Source organism: Mandrillus leucophaeus, unplaced genomic scaffold, assembly GCF_000951045.1.
Source record: "Mandrillus leucophaeus isolate KB7577 unplaced genomic scaffold, Mleu.le_1.0 Scaffold488, whole genome shotgun sequence".
Lineage (NCBI taxonomy): Eukaryota > Metazoa > Chordata > Mammalia > Primates > Cercopithecidae > Mandrillus > Mandrillus leucophaeus.
The window spans coordinates 124,386-147,453 of record NW_012105231.1 but is presented as its reverse complement, the minus strand read 5'-3'; the positions used below and the strand labels follow the sequence as shown (position 1 = coordinate 147,453).

Sequence of the window (23,068 nt, the reverse complement as noted above, 5' to 3'; positions counted from 1 at the left end):
CTACCTTTTATTCCCTTGAGAGTAACCCACAAAGAATGGCCTAGCTGAGTCAGAGAGAGGAAGTAATTACTAGAACAGTCTTTTTAGTACTGTTCTGCTTCCAACCTGAAAGATTTAGTACCACATATGACAGTATCTGTCACTGCAGGCTACTAGGCTCTCGTGTAAGAATATAGTTCCATTTCTGTGAGCTAACTGCTGCCCTTCTATAACCTTCACTTTCTGCCACCCTGGTCTGCATTCAAACCAATGACCTTGAGGTAAAAGTCTCCAGATAACATGATTGGTCCCTGTGCTCTCATGATTTCCTTACTTAAACAATTAAAGGCCAAAGCAAGATGCTTAGTAACTCCTTTTCCACATAGAGGCGCAAATAAAGGAAAGCTAGTCACAAGTTTTGAACCAAAGAGTTAAAAGAAGAATCATAACTTGTCTCTATTTAATGGTTGGAAACTCTCACAGACTTCTCTGAAGTCTCTCCCCATTTTGTACCTTTCTTACAAGTGATGACTGTATACTTTAACCTGACAAGGGAGAGACCAGGGTCACGAAGGTGGTTTTCCCAGGGCGAGGCTTATTCATTGCACTCCAGATGTGCTGACCCCTGTGATTTCCCCAAACATGGGAAACTCAACTGCATAATTGTGATAGTGAGGGACTGTGTTCATGCTTTCCCCTGGTTAAATTAAAAAATTTTTAAGTTATTTTAAAAATATAAAAAACAAGATTTGACTGTATTCTGCCTTGTACCACTCTTGTTTGTCTTTCACTAGTGCAAAAATTATGATATAGCTGTCTTCATATACCCCACAATACCTGGTGCAGTAATTCTGTGCATAGTAACTTATTAAGAAATGTCTGTTTGTTGTATGAATGAAATTTATATTTCTAAAGAAACATGTTAGCTACAATTATTGTGATAAGAAAGCTTAGCAACTTTTTCTCATTGAAAATTGTAATCAAACAATGAGCTTTTCAGAAATGATTTACTTACAAATTCCATATTTGAATGCAGGACAGAATCTAGACAGTATGCTCCATGGCACTGGGATGAAATCAGACTCCGACCAGAAAAAGTCAGAAAATGGAGTAACCTTAGCACCAGAGGATACCTTGCCTTTTTTAAAGTGCTATTGCTCAGGGCACTGCCCGGATGATGCTATTAATAACACATGCATGTAAGTATTTTATGCAGCCCTTCTTAAGAGTTAGGAGAATAGAGTTGCATTTAGTGCTATTTTAAGAATTATTAAGCTTGTCTAAGGTTTTTTTTTTTTTTTCCCTTCATATATGGTATCTTTCCAGAAAGCCAAAAAGCCTTGTGTTTTGTGTATTAGAACATTACTCCATTAAATGATTGATAGGTGAGTTACTATATTAGAATTATGTTATAATGCAGCTTTTAAAATAATTTCAAAGGGATCTAGTATTTTTTTTAACATCTGAGTTTTTTAATGATCTTTTACTCTTGAAGTCATTTTAGAAAACTTAGAGATTACCAAAAAAAAATCAAAAAACTCACCGACAACCTCCTACTTCTTCTATAGACAGGGTCTTGCTATTTTGCCCAGGCTGGTCTCAAACTCCTGGGCTCAAGCAATCCTTCCACCTCAGCTTCCCAAAGTGCTGGGATTACTAGTGTGAACTGCCACACCTGGTCTCCTACTTTTTAATTGGTTGAAATATTCTGTGGATATATATTAATCATATTGTGTTAATTAATTTTAAACTTTTTTCTTACCTGTGAATTTACCAATCCAAATCTGATTTATAATTTTTCTACTGTATTTCATGTTAACTACACAACATGTTTATATATGATTATGTAATTCTAGTCCATATTTGTTGGAAACACTGACATATTGACTTAATAAGACCAAAAAAAAAATTGCCTGAACAACTCAACCTGAATTAATTGTCTCCTTGTTATAGAGGCAGTAACGAATGTCATGTTTTGTACTTTTAATAATTGTATGCTCCTTGAATGGACCAGATAGAAAGCATGAAACTTTACACGTAAACTCTTGAACCTATGTGATGGTCATCGTGTCTTAGGTGTGCTGCTTGTCCCCTGGTGGTGGTGGACTCTGTGTGGCTGACTGTGACTAGTTTTCCATTTACACCTTCCTGGGAGTTTGCCAGCAGGGAACTGCTCTCCGCTGTGTCACCAAATAATCTTTTGCTAAACTTCTTGTCTGTAGTACCTGCCTGATATAATGGGCTGTCTGTTAGTAGTTTAGTAACCCAGAGTAAAACTGAGTCATCCATTTTAGCAGAATTCTGCCCCACACGTAACATTTTCTCCTGACAGAAAACAAAGAATTCTGCAAAATTCTTCTAAGTAGAAGCAGCACAATTCCTGATATTAACAATAAATAGGAGCGCAGAAAAAGCTTTTAGAAATTTCTCCCAGACCTGTTGAAGTCTATATGAATATATTAAGGGGAAATTCCAGGATGCTAACACTAAGATAAGAATTTCATTAAATATATGTATGTAAATTTATTGAAAATTTATTCAAAAGTCCTCTCCCTGTTTTCCCATCATATTCAGTAAAAGGTGCCTTTCAGTCCTCCTTTTTTGGGTCATTAAGCCTATCTGTATATTTCAGAGAAAAGTTTTTATCTGTGAGCATATACAATATGAGAGTACTGAAAAAATGGGTAAAAAGAGACAAAGTTATTTTAAAGTATATTTTCAAAACATGACTTACCTTATAAAATTGTATAAATCAGCTTTCTGTGATTACATGACTGTGATTAGCAAAGAAAAGTCACATAACTCCCATGTGGAGGACTTGTTTAATCGAAATCCTTTTCTGCTTGACAAAGGGTTGTCACTGGCCTTTTAGATCTTAGCTCAGACATAACTTTCATTTGTCTTGAAACCGCTTTGGCTTTACCAGTAAATCACATGTGAATGCAATTCTGAATCACAAAACAAAGTATTAAAGGCTGTCTGTACCTGTTCACATTCAGACTCAAATTTCATTAGTACTTTCTATGTGAATTTATGTTTTGTTTTGTTTTTTTTTTCTGTTTTAGAACTAATGGACATTGCTTTGCCATCATAGAAGAAGATGACCAGGGAGAAACCACATTAGCTTCAGGGTGTATGAAATATGAAGGATCTGATTTTCAGTGCAAAGTAAGATATAATTTGGGACCCATGAGACAAAGAAGGGAGGGGCCACACAAAAGCATCAATTTCCCCCTGGGAGAAACATGCCTGACGTACACATGGTTGTATGTTCATGTCAGTAAATATGTTGGAGGAATACGTTCTGTCTAGATTCTGTCCTGTATTCATATGTAGAGTTTATAACTAAATCATTTCTGAAAAGCTAATTGTTTGATTACAATTTCCTTTTTTTCCTTTTTTATTTCCATAGACAGCACCTGGCTCTGTTGCCCAGGCTGGAGTGCAGTGCTGCGATCTCTGCTCACTGCAACCTCAAGCCAGCCTCCCGGATAGCTGAGACTACAGGTGCATGCCACTATACCTGGCTAATTTTTGTATTTTTTGTAGAGACCAGGTTTCGCCATGTTGCCCAGGCTGGTCTCAAACTCCTGGGCCCAAGCAATCTGCCCACATTGGCCCCCCAAAGTGCTGGGATTACAGGTGTGAGCCACTGTGCCCAACCTGATTACAATTTTCTTTGTTCTCTACTTGGGAGGCTGAGGCAGAAGAATTGCTTAAGCCTGGGAGGCCGAGGTTACAGTGAGCTGAGATCGTTCCACGGCACTCCAGCCTGGGCCACAGAGCAAGACCCTGTCTCAAAAACAAAAAAAAAAAAATTTTTTTTTCTTTTTTTAAATTTCAACTGTCTCTGGCTACTGATTACAATTTTCAATGAAGACAAGTTTCTAAACTTTCTTATCACAATAATTGCAGCTAACATTTCTTTAAAAATAAAAATTTTATTCAAGTAATATGATTATGGTAATTTAAGTTCCAGATTATTTTACTTTAAAAAAGTAAAATGTTTTAAATCATCCTAGGTTGTCATGACTGCAAAAAAATTATATTGTCACACTTATTTGTAGATTATAAAATTTATTGAAAAGACTTTTAAGATAGTGGCAGTAACCTTTGTATCACTCTGAGGCAACTTAGAAATGTTAAAGATATACTGCAAACTCTAGGGCAACCTCTAAAGTTGAAAAAAAAATGTTAAGGCCTTGTAAGGAGGTGTCAGTGGAGCTGCTTTAACAAAGCAGCAACGAAGGAATCAGGGTGGTAATAGTTCATGAGCATCCTGATGGCTCTGGGTTGTAAACCTGATCTCTTCAAATTCTGTACAGTAATTTTGTCCCAAGAGATCTTCCAATGTTTCTGAAAACCAGCTCCAGATAGAATTGTTTGTGCATAATTTAAGTCTTAGCTATGTTAGGAAATTGTTCCTATTGTTTGGAAATTCTCAGGATGGGGGCTGGGTGCTGTGGCTCGCGCCTGTAATCCCAGCACTTTGGGAGGCCGAGGCGGGCGGATCACGAGGTCAGGAGATGGAGACCATCCTGGCTAACACGGTGAAACCCCGTCTCTACTAAAAATACAAAAAATTAGCTGGGTGTGGTGGTGGGCACCTGTAGTCCTCGCTACTTGGGAGGCTGAGGCAGGAGGACAATGGTGTGAATCCGGGAGGTGGAGCTTGCAGTGAGCCGAGATCACGCCACTGCACTCCAGCCTGGGCGACAGAGTGAGACTCCGTCTCCCAAAAAAAAAAAAAAAAAAAAAAAAAAGGAAAAGAAATTCTCAGGATGGATAGAAACCTTAAAGGTTATATGTTTCAACCTCTCAGCTAATGTTTGGAATCACCCTCTTTGTAAATGACTGCAAATCTGTCTTCCTGTCTGACTCTTCGGACCATAGAGAACAAACCTAATCTCTTTTTAAGATGATAGCCTTTTACTAACTAAAAAAAAAGTGCTTCATCCTGCTAGTCTTTACCCAGTGAAAGTAATAGTTCATAGTGACCTCAACTGCTCCTTATATGATCAGCTTTAGAGTTATTCACTCTCCACTTCCTCAGTGTAATACGCAGAATTGAGTGTGGTATGACCAAGGAAAAAAGTAGAGAATAAATAGTCCTGTTCCCTTTTTCTAAACACAGTCTCGTGTTAGATGTTTGGCAGTCACGCCATATTCTTGAACCACTGAGCCTTCTGTAAGCTGAAATCCCCATGTCACTTACTCATGCTGCTGCTGAGCCACATCTCCTCCACTCTTCTTTGGTGCTGTTGGTTTCTTCACACAAATAACTAGATGGGAATGGAATGAGATTTTCCTATACAGTTGTTACATACTTGTCTATATGAATTTTATCTTACAAGCATTAATCCTTTGCTCTAATTGGTCAGGATTTAAAGGATGCTAATTTAGTTGTTTCTTCCAGTTTTAGGCTGTTTGCATATTTGTCAACCACACATACTATACATTTTTTAATCACTTAAAAAATTGAAGAAAGAGCTATGGTTAGGGTACTGAGCCCAGCAGTAATAACCAGTGTTCAGCAGGCCCCTAGAGTAGGCCTGTCCTAAACTGAATTCACCATTATAAGTTAGTTGTTAAACTTGACAAGCTGTTCAAATCTATATACTGCTGTGAACCTTTGGACAAAGTGCTCTGCTTTCTTGTTCTCTCCCAAAGAAATGAAGGAATTACTATAAGGGTCAAATTATATGTATGTGAATAGTTTAGCACAATTGGCACATAGTAAGGGCTTAATAGATGTTAGCTTTGACCATATTGATTCTTTAACAGAGCAGTCTTCATGCTCTGTTAAACACAGTGTAACTCAGACTGTGTTATACAAGGGTAACGGGCACGTTGATGGTTTTAAGGGAATCAGTTTTTGGATCCTAAACTTCCATAGGTCCTGTTGCTGAATATTTCTCTGCCTGAGAACAGAACTTCTCAAGCAGTTCTCTTTCCCTTAGTCACTTTTCATAGTCAACCCCTCCTAGTTTACAAATAGAAGGCCTGAGGTGTAAAACTTGAGGTTTCCAGACGGTGTTATAATTCGAAGTAAAGGCATCAGTGTAGGCTATGTGGGAATATCAAGTAAGTATTTACATGACAGATGGTTTTCAATTGTTTGCTTTCAACCAAGTTGCTGGATCATTGAAAATAATTTTTGTTGATAGGATCTTTATAGCACTTTTAGCATATGCTTTGGAAGGACTTTAAACAATTATGGGCTGATTGAGGTGGTGCGGTGGCCTAAGCCTGTAATCCCAGCACCTCGGGAGGCCGAGGCAGGTGGATCAACTGAGGTCAGGATTTAGAGACCAGCCTCATCAACATGGCGACACCTGTCTCTACTGAAAATACAAAACGTAGCTGGGCGTGGTGGCGTGTGCCTTTAATCCCAGCTACTTGGGAGACTGAGACAGGAGAATTGCTTAAACACGGGAGGTAGAGGTTGCAGTGAGCTGAAGTCGTGCCGTTACACTCCAACCTGGGCAACAAGAGTGAAACTCCATCTCAAAAGAAAATTATGGGACAATGGTATAATAATTTCCTTCCATTATTATCATCTTGCTTATGTGAATAAATTGTCTTGATGACGACAAAAGGAAAAATAAGAATAAAATTAATGATGAATCTTCTCACTCTAGCAGTAAGTAATATTTATCCATGAATTCGTGAACTGATTTTTTTTTTAAAGACCCATCCATATGATTAAGAAATGCCTGGCCAGGTGCAGTGGTTCATGCCTGTAATCCCAGCACTTTGGGAGGCCGAGGCGGGCAGATCGCTTGAGCTCACAAGTTTGAGACCAGCCTGGGCAACATGGCAGAACCACATCTCTATAAAAATTAGCTGGGCCTGGTGGCTCACGCCTGTAATTCTAGCCCTTTGGGAGGCTGAGGCAGGCGGATCACCGGAGGTCAGGAGTTTCAGAATAGCCTGGCCAACGTGGAAACCCTGTCTCTACTAAAAATACAAAAATTAGCCGGGCATGGTGGCACACTCCTGTAATCCCAGCTACTTGGGAGGCTGAGGCAGGAGAATCGTTTGAACCTGGGAGGTGGAGGTTGCAGTGAGCCGAGATAGCACCACTGCACTCTAGCCTGGGTGACAGAGTGAGACTCCGTCTCAAAAAAAAAAAAAAAAAAAAAAAAAAAAGGCTGAGGTGGGAGGAATGACTTGAGCTCGGGAGGCAGAGGTCGTAGTAAGCTGAGATCATGCAACTCCACTCTAGTGTGCAGAGTGATAGCCAGCCAGATCTTGTATCATAAAAAAAAAAAAGAAAAAGAAAAAATGCCTTTTCCAATAACATTTTCTTAAGTTTGTATTTAATAAAGATTGTAACATATATATTTTTGATCAATTTTATGCTAATGATTATGATAAACTAGAATAATTTTCTAAGACTTAAAGACATACAGTTATAGGAAATAAAAGAATTTTTATGTACTTATCTTTGATGTGGACAGTTATATATTACTTTAGGACATAATTATTGTGGGAGATATTGAAAGGAAATAAGAGTTCAAAGAGAAGTAAGAGTTGTAGTGTAAAATTTCTCATTGCTAAATGAAGCATTTGTTCATTTATTCTTTAAAATGATGATAATGGGTATCAAATTGCATGCTATTTAGATTCTACTGAATGCATTAAAAATGATGTAACACTTCTATTTCAAAATGAGGTAACAATTCTATTTCAAAGTATCATTATGTACAGTAAGCCAGAAATTGTTAATATATTGCAACCATTTAAATTTTTGGTGAAAATTTTTAAGTGTCACCTGAAAAATATGTGAAGGATACGTTGCTTTTAAGAATTGGGTTATGCCAGCAAAAATTTTGACCAGCACTTATCTAACTTTCTGTATTTCTTGGTGAATGTCACCCAAGCACAGCACCTCACCCAAGCACAGCTCTCTCATGCTCATCCTAACCCTTTCCCCAGTGCCGTCACGCACTGCCAGGTGTGGCGCAGAACAGATGTGAGTGTCTCTCACCAGGCCTCACGTTCTTCCACTCCCCAGGCCGCACTGGTAAATTGTGCTTATTCTGTTTCCTCCTGTAGGACAAATTATTTTTCAGAAACCTCGCTGCCATTCCTTGTAACTTGGCTTCAGTTCCTTCCTCATACACTGTCTCCAGTTTGAGCACACTGATTAAGTTTATTTAAGTCAGAATCTCTTACTTCATAAGTGCCGAGTAAATTTGTTTCCCACAAAAATTCATATTCTCCACATAAATCTAGAAATACAAATTGACTGGCAGAGGGTAGGGGTGGAGAGTGCAGGGAAAGGAAAGGCTGTGTCACCCAAATTCGTAACCTCGAGAAACCCAGTTTTTGCCGACTGAGATACATCGTTAACCTGAGTAAGACAGACGTGAGATGAGTCAGGTGTTGCTTATTCTTAGTGAAGCCATGTTGGGTCTTTAGGGGCTTATAAGTTTTTTGGCTTAGTCTAGAATCTCATCTGGGATTCATGTCAAGCACAGAGGAAGGGAAAATAATTTATTGAATATTTGCTATATGTGTATAGTATCCTGGGGAGCCAGTATATTCTACCTTGATTCTCTCCAACTACTCAATAGAGCAGATTTGTTTTTGTTTTAAAGACAGGGTATTGCTCCATCGCCCAGGCTGGAGTGCAGTGGCGCAATCACAACTCGCTGCAGCCTCAACCTCCTGGGCTCAAGTGACCCTCCCACTTCAGTCTTCTGAGTAGCTGGGACCACAGGCACGCACCACCACACCTGGTTGATTTAAAAGTTTTTTTTAGAGATGGGGTCTCACTATGTTGCCCAGCCTGGTCTCAAACTCCTCTGCTCAAGCCATTCTGCTGCTTCAGCTTCCCAAAGTGCTAGGATTACAGGTGTGAGCCACTGTGCCCAGCTGATATTTTTTTTAACCTGTATTTTTTAGCACACTAAAGCCCAGAGATAAATTACTTGCTCAAGGGCACAAAGTGAACAACTGGGAAAGCTAGGATTCAAACTGTTTGATTCCAAAACCCTTGTATTTTCTGTAATACTATGCTGCCTTAATCTGTTGGCAGAGTCTATTTTTGGCTTCTTTTTAAAAATTATTATTTTTAGAGATAGAGTCTCACTACATTGCCCAGGCTGGACTTGAAGTCCTAGCTTCAAGTGATCCTCATGCCTCAGCCTCCTAAGTAGCTGGGATTGTAGGCACACACCACCACACACAGTTTAAAGTCTACTTTCTTTCCCTTTTAAAGAAAAGGGACATATATAACATATACATGTAAACATATATGTATTTATATAAAAATATAACATTCAGTTATCTATCATAGTTTCCAACGCTCCATCTTTCTAAAGTCTTTAAATTTCATCTGTCTTTCAGCCATCTCTCTTACAAGGGCTCTCATCTTCCTGGGATATAATTCGCCTAGCTTAGAAGATAGGAACTCATGTAGAATACAAAAGCATCGTAAGATCTCTTCATACATTTGGGATGTCATTTCCCACTTGGTAGTGTTTGAGCTACCTTCATCATCCCTGTCAGCATCCTTCATAGAGAAGAAGAAACAAGACAGGACTTGAAGAATTGTTCATGTTTGTCCTCATCATCCACTGTCATGTCAGCAGTACATCTGTTGCTTGGAGAAACCCCATGCTGCCAGAGAAACTCTTTCTTGGTTTTTCTTTGCACTTTTCTCTTCTGCAAGGCCAAGCTCATTTTAGCTTTCCTGGAACCCTCTTGGATGCTTGGCACTTCTTTCATTCATAGTTAGTTATATGATTTTCATTTCCTCCTTCATGTAAGTTTTCTCTGAATCTGGGATTATTTCAGACTGTCCAGTTTAAGCCTAACTTTTTTCTCTCTCTCCTTATGGTCATTTAAAAGTAAAAATTGTGTAAAAGTTATTAATAAAACTTCATTTAAAATATAAAATATGTATTTGGAGATTTCCAAATGCTCTTGACCATCTTCCCAACAGAATCTGAAGTCATGGGCTCATGTTTACCTTTTTAAAGTCATAGCTGATTATACTGAGGCTTTTCCTTAATTTCTGCTTACATTCTTGTGACTTCCGTAGTGACAAACAGTTCTTTGCTATTCACATGTTGGTCCAGAATGGCAGTTCTCCCCAGGCTGTGCTGAAATGGCAGCATTCAACTTGTCAGATATTATATTGTTAACACAATAAAACATCATATGTAAGTGCTGCTGCCCTTCTCTGTGCTGGCTTTCTGCTCTCTTAGGGACAGTCTCCTCTCTGGCTGGTGATCTGTAATCATCTCTCAGGAATGCTTCCTGTAGTTTGCCCTTCCCTCACCACAGATGGTCAACTTGCCTCCGCATCAGGCTCATGACTTTCGACATGGCTGGGGTAGACAGGGTCTGCAGCGGCCTCTGCACGCTCAGCTGCCTTGCTAACCAGCCTTTTCTTTGGACTAAGACACCCCCCACTTTTTAGTCTGATCTTAAATCTCATCCACATCTCAGTACCACAGTGAGATTATATGTACCAGACCAGTTTATAATTTTAATTACCTAAGTTCGGGTTTGGTATTCTAATCTAGTGTCTAACACACCATCCACATAGATATGTTCTTAAGAAAAGCCATTTTGCAGTCTTCACTATTTCAGCACAAATTTTAGTCTTTCAGTAATCCGTTTTTACATATAAAATTTGCAGGCCCCTTTCACTCACTGAATTAGAAATTGTATTTTATGAATACTAAAATGATGTATCATCAGTTTAAAATACCAAACAATTTCTAATTTTAATCATTACTCTTCTTTTAGGATTCTCCAAAAGCCCAGCTACGCCGGACAATAGAATGTTGTCGGACCAATTTATGTAACCAGTATTTGCAACCCACACTGCCCCCTGTTGTCATAGGTAGGTTAGCCGAGAAAAGTCGGAGCATGCTTCTCAAATATCTTCTCTGGTTTTACCAAGCTACCTAGAATTGAACACTTCAGATTATTTTTTCATTTCATTGTTTATTTCATTGTTTACTTTTATTGTCAGGTCCATTTTTTGATGGCAGCATTCGATGGCTGGTTTTGCTCATTTCTATGGCTGTCTGCATAATTGCTATGATCATCTTCTCCAGCTGCTTTTGTTACAAGTAAGAAGATATTTATTTTGAAGCAAAATATTTTGTCAAATATTAGATGTCAGTCGCTGTTTGTAAAGCCATTGCAGAAACCGTTAACTTGTGTTCTCTGGTTGTATATCTCCTTTATGTAACTAGACTATAGTTCTCTTAAGGGAAAAGGACTTTACTACCAATTAATTAATTGGGCACAATTTCATACTTCTTATATGTTCATGAATACTTACGATTTTCTTATTAATGGAATAGTGAGCTTTCTGGTATCTGAATATTTTCAGTCTCTCCCAAGAAACCCACTGTGTTATAATTCTTTAGAAATTTGGAGCTTCAGAATTGTTTGCATGTAGCCACGATTTCAGAATACAGTTGCCAAAAAAGAAGAGTGATAAGAGATAGTCCCTAATGGATATAAACTTTAATAATAAAACATCATAGCGACCTAGATAGATTAATGAAACAAGTTAGTAAACTCATAAATAAACCCAAGTACATAAAGCAGTTTAGCATATGATAAAGGAAACACTTCAGATTACTGAGGAAAAGATGTTTGCGTACCTCCTTGTTTTTATTATAATTCCTCACCCTCAACAATGGGGTACCACAGTTGAGAAACTGTGTTTTGGGTCTTTCCAGATAATAGACTTGGAATCTTCTGTTAGGAAGGTGACGGGAAAGTCACATGATTATTCAGAGTAGGAGATGGGGTGGAGAGGAGAGCTCCACATCTGAGGTAGCCATCATCCCAAATGGCCCCCAGTGATTCTCACTGCCTGGGGTTCCTCACCTTGGGGCCAATCCCCTCCCGCAACACATCAGGGCTGATCTGTGTGACAAATAGGATATGGCAAAAGTGATTTCCAAGTCTACATTATAAACAGCTTTGCAGCTTTCACCATGGTCTCTGGGATCACTCACTCTGGGGGAAGCCAGGCATCATTCTGTGTGGACACTCAGCTCTGAGAGAGGCCTACACAGGGAGGAACTGAGGCCTCCTGCCAATACCCAGCCTGCAACCTGTAAGCCTTGGGAGTGAGCCGCCTTCGAAGTGACGGCAAGCTCCTGTCAAGCTTTCAGATGAGTGCAGTCTCAGCTGATGTCTGACCCTGAGCTACCCAATCAAGTCACTTCTGAATTCATGATCCACAGAAACAGTGAGATAACAATTGCTGTTTTAAGCCACTCAGTTTGGGAGTGATTTGTTAACACAGTATTGGATAATCCAGTGTCTGACTTTCTGAAAATTGACTTTCAAGCAGTCATCTTGGTCAACTTTACTTTCAGGGATAACCACGATGGCCGGTTCCGAAGTTCTTGGGGGAGCTCCATAGTATAAACTGGTTGCTTCTTGGTTTTCTCAATTTCTAGCCTAAGAATCAGACTTTTTGGGTCTGCAAAGTCACTACTCATTCATCTGCTTCATGAATTCCAACAGTGTTTACTGTTATTTTATCTCCTTTTCTCCTTGGCTGTTAGACAAAGAAGTTTAAAACTCTTCATTACTGTTTTAGTGGACTAGTAAAAGCAAGCAAGTATGCTCAATCAGTTATTTTAAGCTTTGTCAGAGTATGTTTTTATTTTATTTTATTTTTTAAGAAAAGAGCCATCTATATTTTTATTTAAATCATGTGTTCATTTTGGGGGGCCTGTTTTTCCATTGAATTGCATAGATTTTTTTCTCTTTGATTTATAAAAGCTGTTTATATTTCAGAAATCAGCTTTTGTCAAATAACTGAATCTGTGCCAGTAAGACAGGTGATGATATATCAAGGTGATTTGAATTTATATTTTTCATATTAAAATACTTTTTTTATACATTGGTTTCTTTATTACACAAGGGCACCGTAATATATAAATTATTTTATTTATTTATTTATTTATTTAGAGACAGAGTCTCACTCTGTCTCCAAGGCTGGATTGTAGTAATCTCGGCTCACTGCAATCTCTGCCTCCCAGGTTCAAGCGATACTCATGCCTCAGCCTGGCAAGTAAGTGGGATTATAGGTATGCACTACCACACCTGGCTAATTTTTGTATTTTTAGTAAAGGCGGGGGTTTCACCATATTGACCAGGCTGGTCTTGAACTCCTGACCTCAAGTGATCCACCCGCCTCACCCTGCCAAATTGCTGGGATTACAGTCTGAGCCACCGCCCCTGGCCTATAATGTATATAGTAAAATATTGTTGAGTATGCTTTTAATTTTCTTTTAAGAAAAGAGCCATCTATATTTTTATTTAAATCATGTGTTCATTTTGGGAGGCCTGTTTTTCTCTTGAATTGCATAGATTTTTTTTTCTTTGATTTATAGAAGCTCTTTATATTTCAGAAATCAGCCCTTTGTAATATGAGCTACCTGTACTTTTCTTTTTTTTTTTCATGCTGCGTTACCGCAGAGGTACCTACACTTTTCATTGTAGTGTGTCTTCAGACTGCCTGCAGTGCCTTCAGCCACAGAGTAAAGAAGCCTATCAGCCAGGCGTGTGCTCTCTAAGCAATAGATAGGATGTTTCTTCTTAGGGAAATCTGTTCAGCCCAAGAGATGAAACCTAAAAATACTACTGTTAGGGCCCAGTGAAATGGTCCAGGCAGATTATATTACAGTGAAGCTTGTAATCAGTAAACCCTACCTGTATACTAACAGCTGCCAATCAGGGTATCAGGCTGTGAAGGATACTGATCTATGAGAAACAGGAACCAAGTGAGTTGAGCCTTGTGATTACCCACCTTCTCCCTGAACAGAGTTTCGGGTTGGGCATCACAAGGGGAGCCCAGGTGTAGCCAGCAGGCTGTCTCAGTTCGAGGAGTCGTGAGGAAGCTACCAAGCCTGGGGAAAGAACACCGAAATGATTGAGGAAACAGTGTTTGGTGCTCACACAAGGCTGGGAGTAGGATCTGTTCACAGCAGCTGTGAGAATTGAAAACCCCATAATTCATAGGCTTTGGTTGAAGGACTCAGGAGGATTTTGCCTCAGTGGTGGGGAATAATTAGCCGTAGACTTAACATGGCTCTGGTCTCACCCTAAAAGCAAGCCCCAAATGGATCACACTATTTCTAAGTCACTGTATCCTAGAACAAAACTCAACTGTATTTATAGGAATATAAAAATATCTGGCATCCAACAAGGTAAAATTCACAATATCTGCCATCCAATAAATGAATACTGTGAATAAATGAATACATATAAATATGGCCCATAATGAGGAAAGAAATGAAGCCATCAAAACCACTGACTCAGAACTGATACAGACCTTAGAATTAGCAATGGCATTAAAATAGTTGTTAGAACTGTATTTTATATGTGCAAAAGTTAAATCAAGACATGGAAGATTTTGTAAAAGATCTTTACAAAATGAAACTTTAGGAAATGAAATCTATATCTCAGATGAAATATACTAGATGAAATTGGTGACAGACACTGTAGAAGAAAAGATGAGTGAACGTGAAGACATAGGAATGAATAGAGAATCAGTGAGCTGCGGGACAACTTCAGATGGCCTAATATCGATATAATTGGAGTTCCCAGAAGAGAGGAGGGACGAAAAACATACAGAAATCATGATCAAATGTTTTCAAATCTATCTATTATTATTATTTTTGAGACAGGGTCTTGCTGTGTCACCCAGGCTGGAGTGCAGTGGTGTAATCTCAGCTCACTGCATACTCCACCTCCTGGGTTCAAGCGATTCTCGTGCCTCAGCCTCCTGAGTAGCTGGGATTACAGGCGTGTACCACCACGCCTGGCTAATTTTTGTATTTTTAGTAGAGATGGGCTTTCACCATGTTGGCCAGGCTGGTCTTGAACTCCTGGCCTCAAGTGATCCACCTGCCTCGGCTTCCCGAAGTGTTGGGATTATAGGCGTGAGCCACCGCGCTCAGCTTTTTCAAATTTAATGAAAACCATGAACCCATATATCTGAAAGCTCAGCAAACCCTGAGTAGGAGAAACATGAAGAAAACTACATTAAGGCACATGATAATCGTATTGCTCAAAACCGATAATAAAGAGAAAATACTAAATGAAGCAAGAAGGAAAAAGGGCAGATTATCTACAGAGGCACAAAGTTGAGGATGACAGCAGACCTTTTGTTGGAAACAGTGCGCTCAAGAAGATAGTCAACCAGCATCTTTAAAGTGCCCAAAGAAAAACGTCACAGACCTTGAATTCTATAGCCAGAGAAAATATCCTTCAAAAATAAAGGTAATGGGAAGACTTCCAGTCATACAGAAAACCTGAAAGAACTCCGCCCCCTTAGACCTACCCAACAAGAAATGTGAAGGGAAGACAGGCCAGGTGGAGATAAGAATCCACATAAGAGAATGAAGAGCTGGAAGTGGATCCAAGTGACCCTGACACAAACTAACAATATCTTTTAAGATGAACAAAAAATACCACTCATCTGAGACTCAGGCCGTGGACACTCAAGTGGGTGACCTATAACACTTCACAGAACATATGATCAGACATCAGGAACTGGTCGTGTAGGCTTTTTTGTAGTTCTAAACTAAATACTACATAGAACTTTGTGACTGCCCTGTTTATTTAGCTTTTGAAGTTCATGTGCTAGTTGAGTCTATGTGAAGATTCATTATTGATCAGATATACACAGTCTGTAATTTGGAATATTCATTCATATTTAGTTGAACTTGAACAAGTCACAAGTTGTTCTCCATAGCAAACCGTAAAAGGATAAGATTAAAGAGAGGTCTGTCCGTCAGCATATTAAGGTTTGTCTGTTTTGTTTGCCTCATTGATATTTTGTTTCCCTTTTTTCTGATGTGATTGTTTTCCTCCAATTTAGATACGTCTGCAATTTATTCTCCATTCACATTTACATTCATGACCCATGACCCTCAAAACTGATACCTTCTCTAAAACCTTCTCTGGAACCATGGCCTCCCTTTACTGTGGACGAGGCATCATTCCATACCATACACCAGTTCCTGGTTGTTTCCTCTGGCATCCTCTTTTGTAACTCCTTTAATCCTTCAAACTGCTTAGATCCTGTGATATGCCCCCATAACACTTACTAATTTTATCTTGCATTTTTTTTTACATTGGCAAGTATTCATTTACTTGTTCATGCTTATTTGCCAAAAGTCTGCATTTCCATTCAACAAGTCTCAGTGGTAGCAGAGATTACTTAACCATTAATATTGATGATCAACTGGCTGGCTGTTTAAATTGCCACTTTCCTCTTGAATCTTGAAGGGTGCCCATGGTGAATCTTCTGTGTCCCTCATGCTTGGCACACAGTGGATGCTTACTCACTCTTGTTGATGTTTGCCAGCCACCCTTGGCCCAGAATTTCTGCTTGGGAAATAGTATCACAGATGCATTTGTCAGATGAAAAGCCTGCTTCTGGCTTTATAATGGACCCTTTATCCTCATTGTCTTTAGGGGACTCCTGGTCCTACAAGAGTTAAATATTAAGAATTGAATGACTTTTTAAATTGCAGTGATTACAGGAAAAAAGAAAAATTGCCAAGTAATGTTTTCATAAGAAAGAACATAAACATTTTCTAACTACCTAAAAAAGGAGCTGCCAATCGGCTTTCAAAGTGATTAAAAATAAGAAAAAAATGCCCTATATGTACATGTATTTTTATTACTTTCAGCACTCTCCATGTATTTAATTCTAAATACATGTTTAGAAGTTTTCATCTGATACCATATTCCTTCTGCCTGAAGAATTTCTTTCACCTCTTGTAGTGCAGGTCTGCTGACTCTAAGTCCTCTCAGCTTTTGTCTGCAGTCTTTTGCCTTCATTTACCCAAGGTATTTTCACTGGCTGTAGAAATCTGGGTGGGCTCGAGTTCGTTTCCCTTAAAGCTGTCACTCATTATCTTCCACTTGCATACCTTCTGACATACATTTTGTCTTTGATGTACTGTATGTAATTTTTTTCATGGCGTCCTTTAATGTTTTCCCTTTATCTTTCATTTTAAACAACTCAGCTATAATACATTTAGAAGTATATGTGTGTTTCTTTTTTGGTATTTTCTCTGCTTTGGGTTTCACTGAGCTTAGTGAATCTATGGTTTGCTATCTTTCATTATTATTGCAAAATTATCTACTATTTTTTTAAAAACACTTTGTCCTTTTATCTGTCTCTTCTGTTTTTGAGACTCCAATTATACATATTTGAGATTATTTGGTGTTGTGCCACAGCTCTTTAATTCTTCAGTTTTTCTCACTCGTTTTTTCTTTGTATTTTAGTTCAGGTAACTTCTATTTACCTATTTTCAAATGCATAGATTTTTTTTTTTCTTCACGTGTGTCCATCTGAGCTGGGTACTGTTGAGCTCATCAAACTAATTCTTCATCTTTGATAGCATGTTTTCCCTTTTTCACATTCCTGTCTGACTTCATTTCTCTGCTGAGACTCTCCATCTGTGTATTCCTGTTACCACCTTCACCAGGTGCCTTCCCCTTTTAATCACAGTTCTGTGAAAGGCCCTCCTGGCAGCTCCAGCACAAGTGCTGTCTGCCACCGGTCCTCTTGATTGCCTGCCCTCTTGGCAGTGAGTGATTTTTCCTTGCTTTTTAGTGGGTCTCATAAGTTTATTTGGATGTTGTACATCATGTTAAGAATAGCAGAGATTGTCACAATGAGATATCAACCTCACCCCAATTAAAATGGCTGTTATCAAAAAGAAAACAAATGCTGGAGAGGCTGTGAAGAAAGGGGAACCACAGCACACTGCTGGTGGAAATGTAAATTGGCACAGCTACTATGGAGAACAGTGCAGAGGTCCCTCAAAAAACTAAAATTAGAACTGCCCTATGATCTCGCAATCTACTATTTGGTATATATCCAAAAAGAAATCAGTATATTGAAGGCCTGTTCACATCCCTATGTTTAAGCACTATTCATAATGGCCAAGATGTGGAATCAACCCGTGTCTTTTAGCAGGTGAATGGATAAAGAAAATGTGATCTCTACAGTGGAATATTACTCAACCAGAAAAAGAATGAAATCCTGTTATTTTCAGTAACATGAATGGAACTGGAGTTCATTATGTTAAGTGAAATAAGCCAGTCATAGACAAATACTACATGTTCTCAATCATACGTGGGAGCTCAAAAGGTTGATCTCATAGAGGTAGTAAGTGGAATAACATACCAGAGGCTAGGAAAGATGGAGGGAGGGAGGTTGGATGAAGATGGATGGATGAAGAGAGGTTGATTAAGAGGCACAAAACTACAATTACTAATATAAGAAATAAGTTCTAGTATTTGATAGTACAGTAGGAAAATTATAGTTAGTAATTTATTGTGTATTTCAAAGTGGCTAGTCTTTAAGAGAAGAATTGTAATATTCCCAACACAAAGATATAGCCTGGGCAACATGGCGAAGCCACATCTCTACAAAAAAATACAAAAATTAGCCGGGCATGGTTGTACACATCTGTGGTCCCAGCTGCTGGGGAGGCTGAGGTGGGAGGATTGCTTGAGCCCAGGAGGCGAAGGTTGCAGTGAGCCAAGATCACGCCACTGCACTCCAGCCCAAGCAGCAGGAGCCCTGCCTCCTCTTCCCCACCCAAAGAAAAACAAAAGATAAATATTTGAGATGATGGCTATCCCAGTTACTCTGATTTGTTCATTTTACATTGTATACATGCGTAAGATATCACATGTACCCTCCAAAATACGTACAGCTGTTATACATCAGTTTTACAAAGAAGAACAGACATTGAGATAGAGACATACTCCTGAAAATGGGCACACCTCCTCTTAGGCTGTTGATAAGCAGGAGGTGTTCAGTCTAGTAGGAGTCAATTTGGGTTAAGGTTTTGTTTAGTGTTTGGGTCTGTGCCTTCAATGCCTCACAAGTTTCAAATTCCTTCAGTGATGGGCTGCTGTTCATTTGCTTCGAGTCGGGGTTTGGGTGCAGAAGGAAGCGTTTTTCTCTGAGTTCCTACTTCCCCCATAGCTTTCAGCTCTTACTGCATCGTTGCACCTCTGTGGGAGTCACTGTCCATATTCTTGTTCCTCCTGCAGAAGTCATCTGCTGTTGCGTGTTATTCACATTAGAGGACAGGTGGAAAGTGAGGGGGGCGTGCCTGTTGTCCTTAGGTAGGTTCTGTGTTGCTAGACCTAAAGGTTGCAGCTTCCTCAGGGCTCTTGCACCTCCTCCCACAGAGGTAGCTGACCTCCCTGTGGTCCTCCTGTAGGATCCTGTGCCCACAAGGAGAGAGGAAGGTGTCATCTTCTCCTATTCCTCAGCATCAGAGGATCTTAACCTGGTCAGGGCACAGGGAACGTTTCCTCTACATCCCCAAGAGGCTCGGAAGTAATGGATCTTTGCCTGTGCTCTGGGGCGGGGGGAAGAGGGTGTGCAAGAAAGAAAACAATAGTCATGTTATACAGCGAGGGCCGCGTGTAGATAGAGTTTATGTAGCCATAATAATACAAGCACTGAATGTTGAGCTAAGCAAATAATATAACTAAGGAGGAGGTGAGGATGGAAGTATTTTCTGTTTTGGGAAGCCGCAGGGTGTTAAATGATCAGTTAAATTTTCATATTCCCCAGTGTAAGTCAATAGTTAAAGCCTAATACTGAAAAACTTAAAATGTCAGTGTAAGGATGCGATTTAGAAATAATGAGGGCCAGGTGTGGTGGCTCACGCCTGTAATCCCAGCAGTTTGGGAGGGTGAGGTGGGTGGATCACTTGAGGCCAGAAGTTCAAGACCAGCTTGACCAACCTAGTAGGACCTCAACTCTACTAAAAATACAAAAATTAGCCTGGTGTGGTGGTGTGTGTCTGTAGTCCCAGCTACTTGGGGTTCCCAAGAATTGATCAAACCAGGAAGGCGGGGGTTGCAGTGAGCTGAGATCGCACCATTGCACTTTAGCCTGGGTGACAGAGTGAGACCCTGTCTCCAAAAAAAAAAAAAAAGAGAAAAGAAAGAAAAAAGAATGAGGTAAATGTTAAATAAGCTTCAAAAAGTCACAATTCTTTATTCTAAGAAGTGGAAACTGGATAGGAGAAGGAGAGGAGACAAGGGATGGCTTTTTCATTACCAAGCCATGGAGAACTGTATGACATTCAAAGGTAGGCGAATAAAGATGCTTGATAAAATTAAATATTAAGTTCTATAAATATAAAATTTGATAAAGTTTAAAACTGAGTTCTAAAAGTTTATAACACAAGGGTAGGGATAAAGGTGTAGGGAAAATAGGCATTCTTATATGTTGGTGGAGGGATTCCAACTGGTGCAGCCGTTCAGGTGGTCAGTAGGGCACTCCATCAAAGTTCCAAATTCAGTAATTCCTACTACAGATATGGTAGAAAATTGTATTTCACACTTGCATGCAATAAGACTAGAAACCATCTAAATATTACCAGTAGGTGGCCAGGAGCAGTGGTGCACGCCTGTAATCCCAGCACTTTGGGAGGCTGAATCAGGTGGATCATTTGAGGCTAGGAGTTCAAGACCAGCCTGGCCAACATGGTGAAACCCCATCTCTAATAAAAAAAAAAAAATACAAAAATTAGCCGGATGTGGTGGCAGGTGCCTGTAATCCCAGCTACTCGGGAGGCTGAGGCAGGGAGGATTGCTTAAACCCAGGAGGCAAAGGTTGCAGTGAGCCGAGATTGTACCATTATACTCCAGCCTGGGGGACTGAGTAAGACTCCGTCTCAAAATAAAGAAAGAAAAAGAAAAATAAGTATTACCAGTAGGTGAATGGTTAGCAGCCATACAGTGGAACACTATCTAGCCATTAAAGAAAAAGGTGACACTTGTGTACTTCTGTGGAATGATACCCCAGGTAAGAAGCAAGATGCAGAACGGCATCGGTGTCTCTCCAGAAGAGAACTAGAGAAACCAGAAGTAGTTTTGTTTCTAAAGAAATAGGGAATATTTCCTTAGAGAATTACCTGAGCTCAGGAGTTCAAGACCATCCTGGGCAACATAGCAAAACCCCATCTCTACTAAAAATACAAAAAAAAAAAAAAAAAATTAGCTGGGCATGGTGGCACGTGCTTGTAGTCCCCGCTACTCAGGAGGCTGAGGTGGGAGGATCACTTGAGCCTGGAAGGCAGAGATTGCAGTGAGCTGAGATCATACCACTGCATTCCAGCCTGACAATAGAGCTAGATCCTATCTCAAAAAATATGTATTTGTTAAAAGTATGAATAGGCAATTCCTTAGACGTGAACTTGACAGCTTAGGGATAGAACTGGGAGGAAGATTTTTTTTTCCCATATACCCTTTTGTGCCTTTTGAATTTTAAACCATTTGAGTCAATTACCCATATAAAGTTTTAAAAATAAAATTATAAAAATCATTAAGTACATTGGGCTATTTATATGGAAAATACTTTAATTTGTTTCTTAGTTTCCATTTTATATTATAAATTCTGAGTGGACCATACGACTAAATGAGGGAATCAATATGTTAAAACCAGGCCAGGCACAGTGGGTCGCACCTGTAATCTCAGCACTTTGGGAGGCCAAAGCAGGAAGACTCCTTTGAGCCCACGCTGGTCTCATCTCAAACTCCTACGCTCAAATCAACTCCCTATCCCAGGAGTTTGAGACCAGCCTGGACAATGTGGTGAAACCTCATCTGTACAAAAAATACAAAAATTACCCAGGCATAGTGGAACACACTGGTAGTACCAGCCACTTGGGAGGATAACGTGGGAGGATCACTTGAGCCCAGAAAGTTGAAGCTGCAGTGAGCCGAGATCGCGCCACTACACTCCAGCCTGGGCAACAGAGTGCGAGACCCTGTCTCAAAAAAAAAAAGAAAAAAAATTTAAACCTTGAGAATGTATTTCTTGACGTTAGGGTTGAGAGGTTGTCTTAAGAGACAAAAGCATATGTCAAAAAGAGTAAAGATTAACTAATTTGTCTACACTGAAATTTAAAAACCAACATAAAAATGCCATAAAGAGAATGCTGTGATTATCACGGACTGAGAAGATGCTTGAAACACAATTGTCAACATTTGGTGTACAGATTATATAATGAATGCCTACAAATCAATAAGGAGAAGAGTTCAGGGAACACTTCAGTTGAATAATGTGCAATAAACACAAATAGGTTGGTCAGGCACAGTGTCTCACACCTGTAATCCCAGCACTTTGGGAGGCCAACATGGCAGATCGCTTGAGCTCAGGAGTTCAAGACCATCCTGGGCAACATAGCAAAACCCTATCTCTACTAAAAATACAAAAAAAAATTAGCTGGACATGGTTGCACGTGCTTGTAGTCCCCGCTACTCAGGAGGCTGAGTTGGGAGGATCACTTGAGCCTGGGAGGCAGAGGTTGCAGTGAGCTGAGATCATACCACTGCATTCCAGCCTGGACAACAGAGCTAGATCCTATCTCAAAAAATATATATTTGTTAAAAATGTGAATAGGCAGTTCACAGGAAAAAAAAAAAAAACTGAACCTTGGAAAAAAATTCAATTTTGCTAGTAACCAGAGGAAAGCATATTAAAAGAAGGCATTGTTTCATATCTATCAAGTTGGCAAAAGTCTGAAAATATGACTTCAAGGTTTGGGTTGGAATGTAAGGAAATGTATATTGTTATTATTTGAAGTTGTATTTTTTTTATAGCTAGGATGACACTTCACATCTGATTTTGATAGTTTCTTTTTACATGCCGATATACCACAGACATCTTTCCATTTTAACATGATACATGGAACTCTGAACTCCATTTCTAGATGTATTTAACAGGATATATTATCCAATGATAAGACTAATTTGGATAGGATTTTGTCTGAGGGAAGGGTAACGGTATAGAGAATCTCAAGGTTTTCTTAACCTTAGGGTTTTATAGTTTTTCATTTTTAATGTAGATTGTTTTCTGCTTTTTTAAAAGACATTATTGCAAGAGCATCTCAAGCAGACGTCGTTACAATCGTGATTTGGAACAGGATGAAGCATTTATTCCAGTTGGAGAATCACTAAAAGACCTTATTGACCAGTCACAAAGTTCTGGTAGTGGGTCTGGACTACCTTTATTGGTAAGTTAAAAGTTCCT

At 39.3% G+C, this 23,068-nt stretch overlaps 1 protein-coding gene across 1 annotated transcript in view; it reads left to right on the top strand.

The window, feature by feature from the left end:
- The window catches only part of BMPR1A (bone morphogenetic protein receptor, type IA), a 169,355-nt gene that overhangs the window by 133,604 nt on the left and 12,683 nt on the right, over positions 1 to 23,068 (top strand). The window contains exons 4-8 of the mRNA XM_011995389.1: positions 1,016 to 1,178; positions 3,045 to 3,147; positions 10,747 to 10,843; positions 10,976 to 11,075; positions 22,907 to 23,051. Coding sequence (XP_011850779.1) covers positions 1,016 to 1,178; positions 3,045 to 3,147; positions 10,747 to 10,843; positions 10,976 to 11,075; positions 22,907 to 23,051 — 608 coding nt within the window. The remainder of the gene's footprint in view (positions 1 to 1,015; positions 1,179 to 3,044; positions 3,148 to 10,746; positions 10,844 to 10,975; positions 11,076 to 22,906; positions 23,052 to 23,068) is intronic.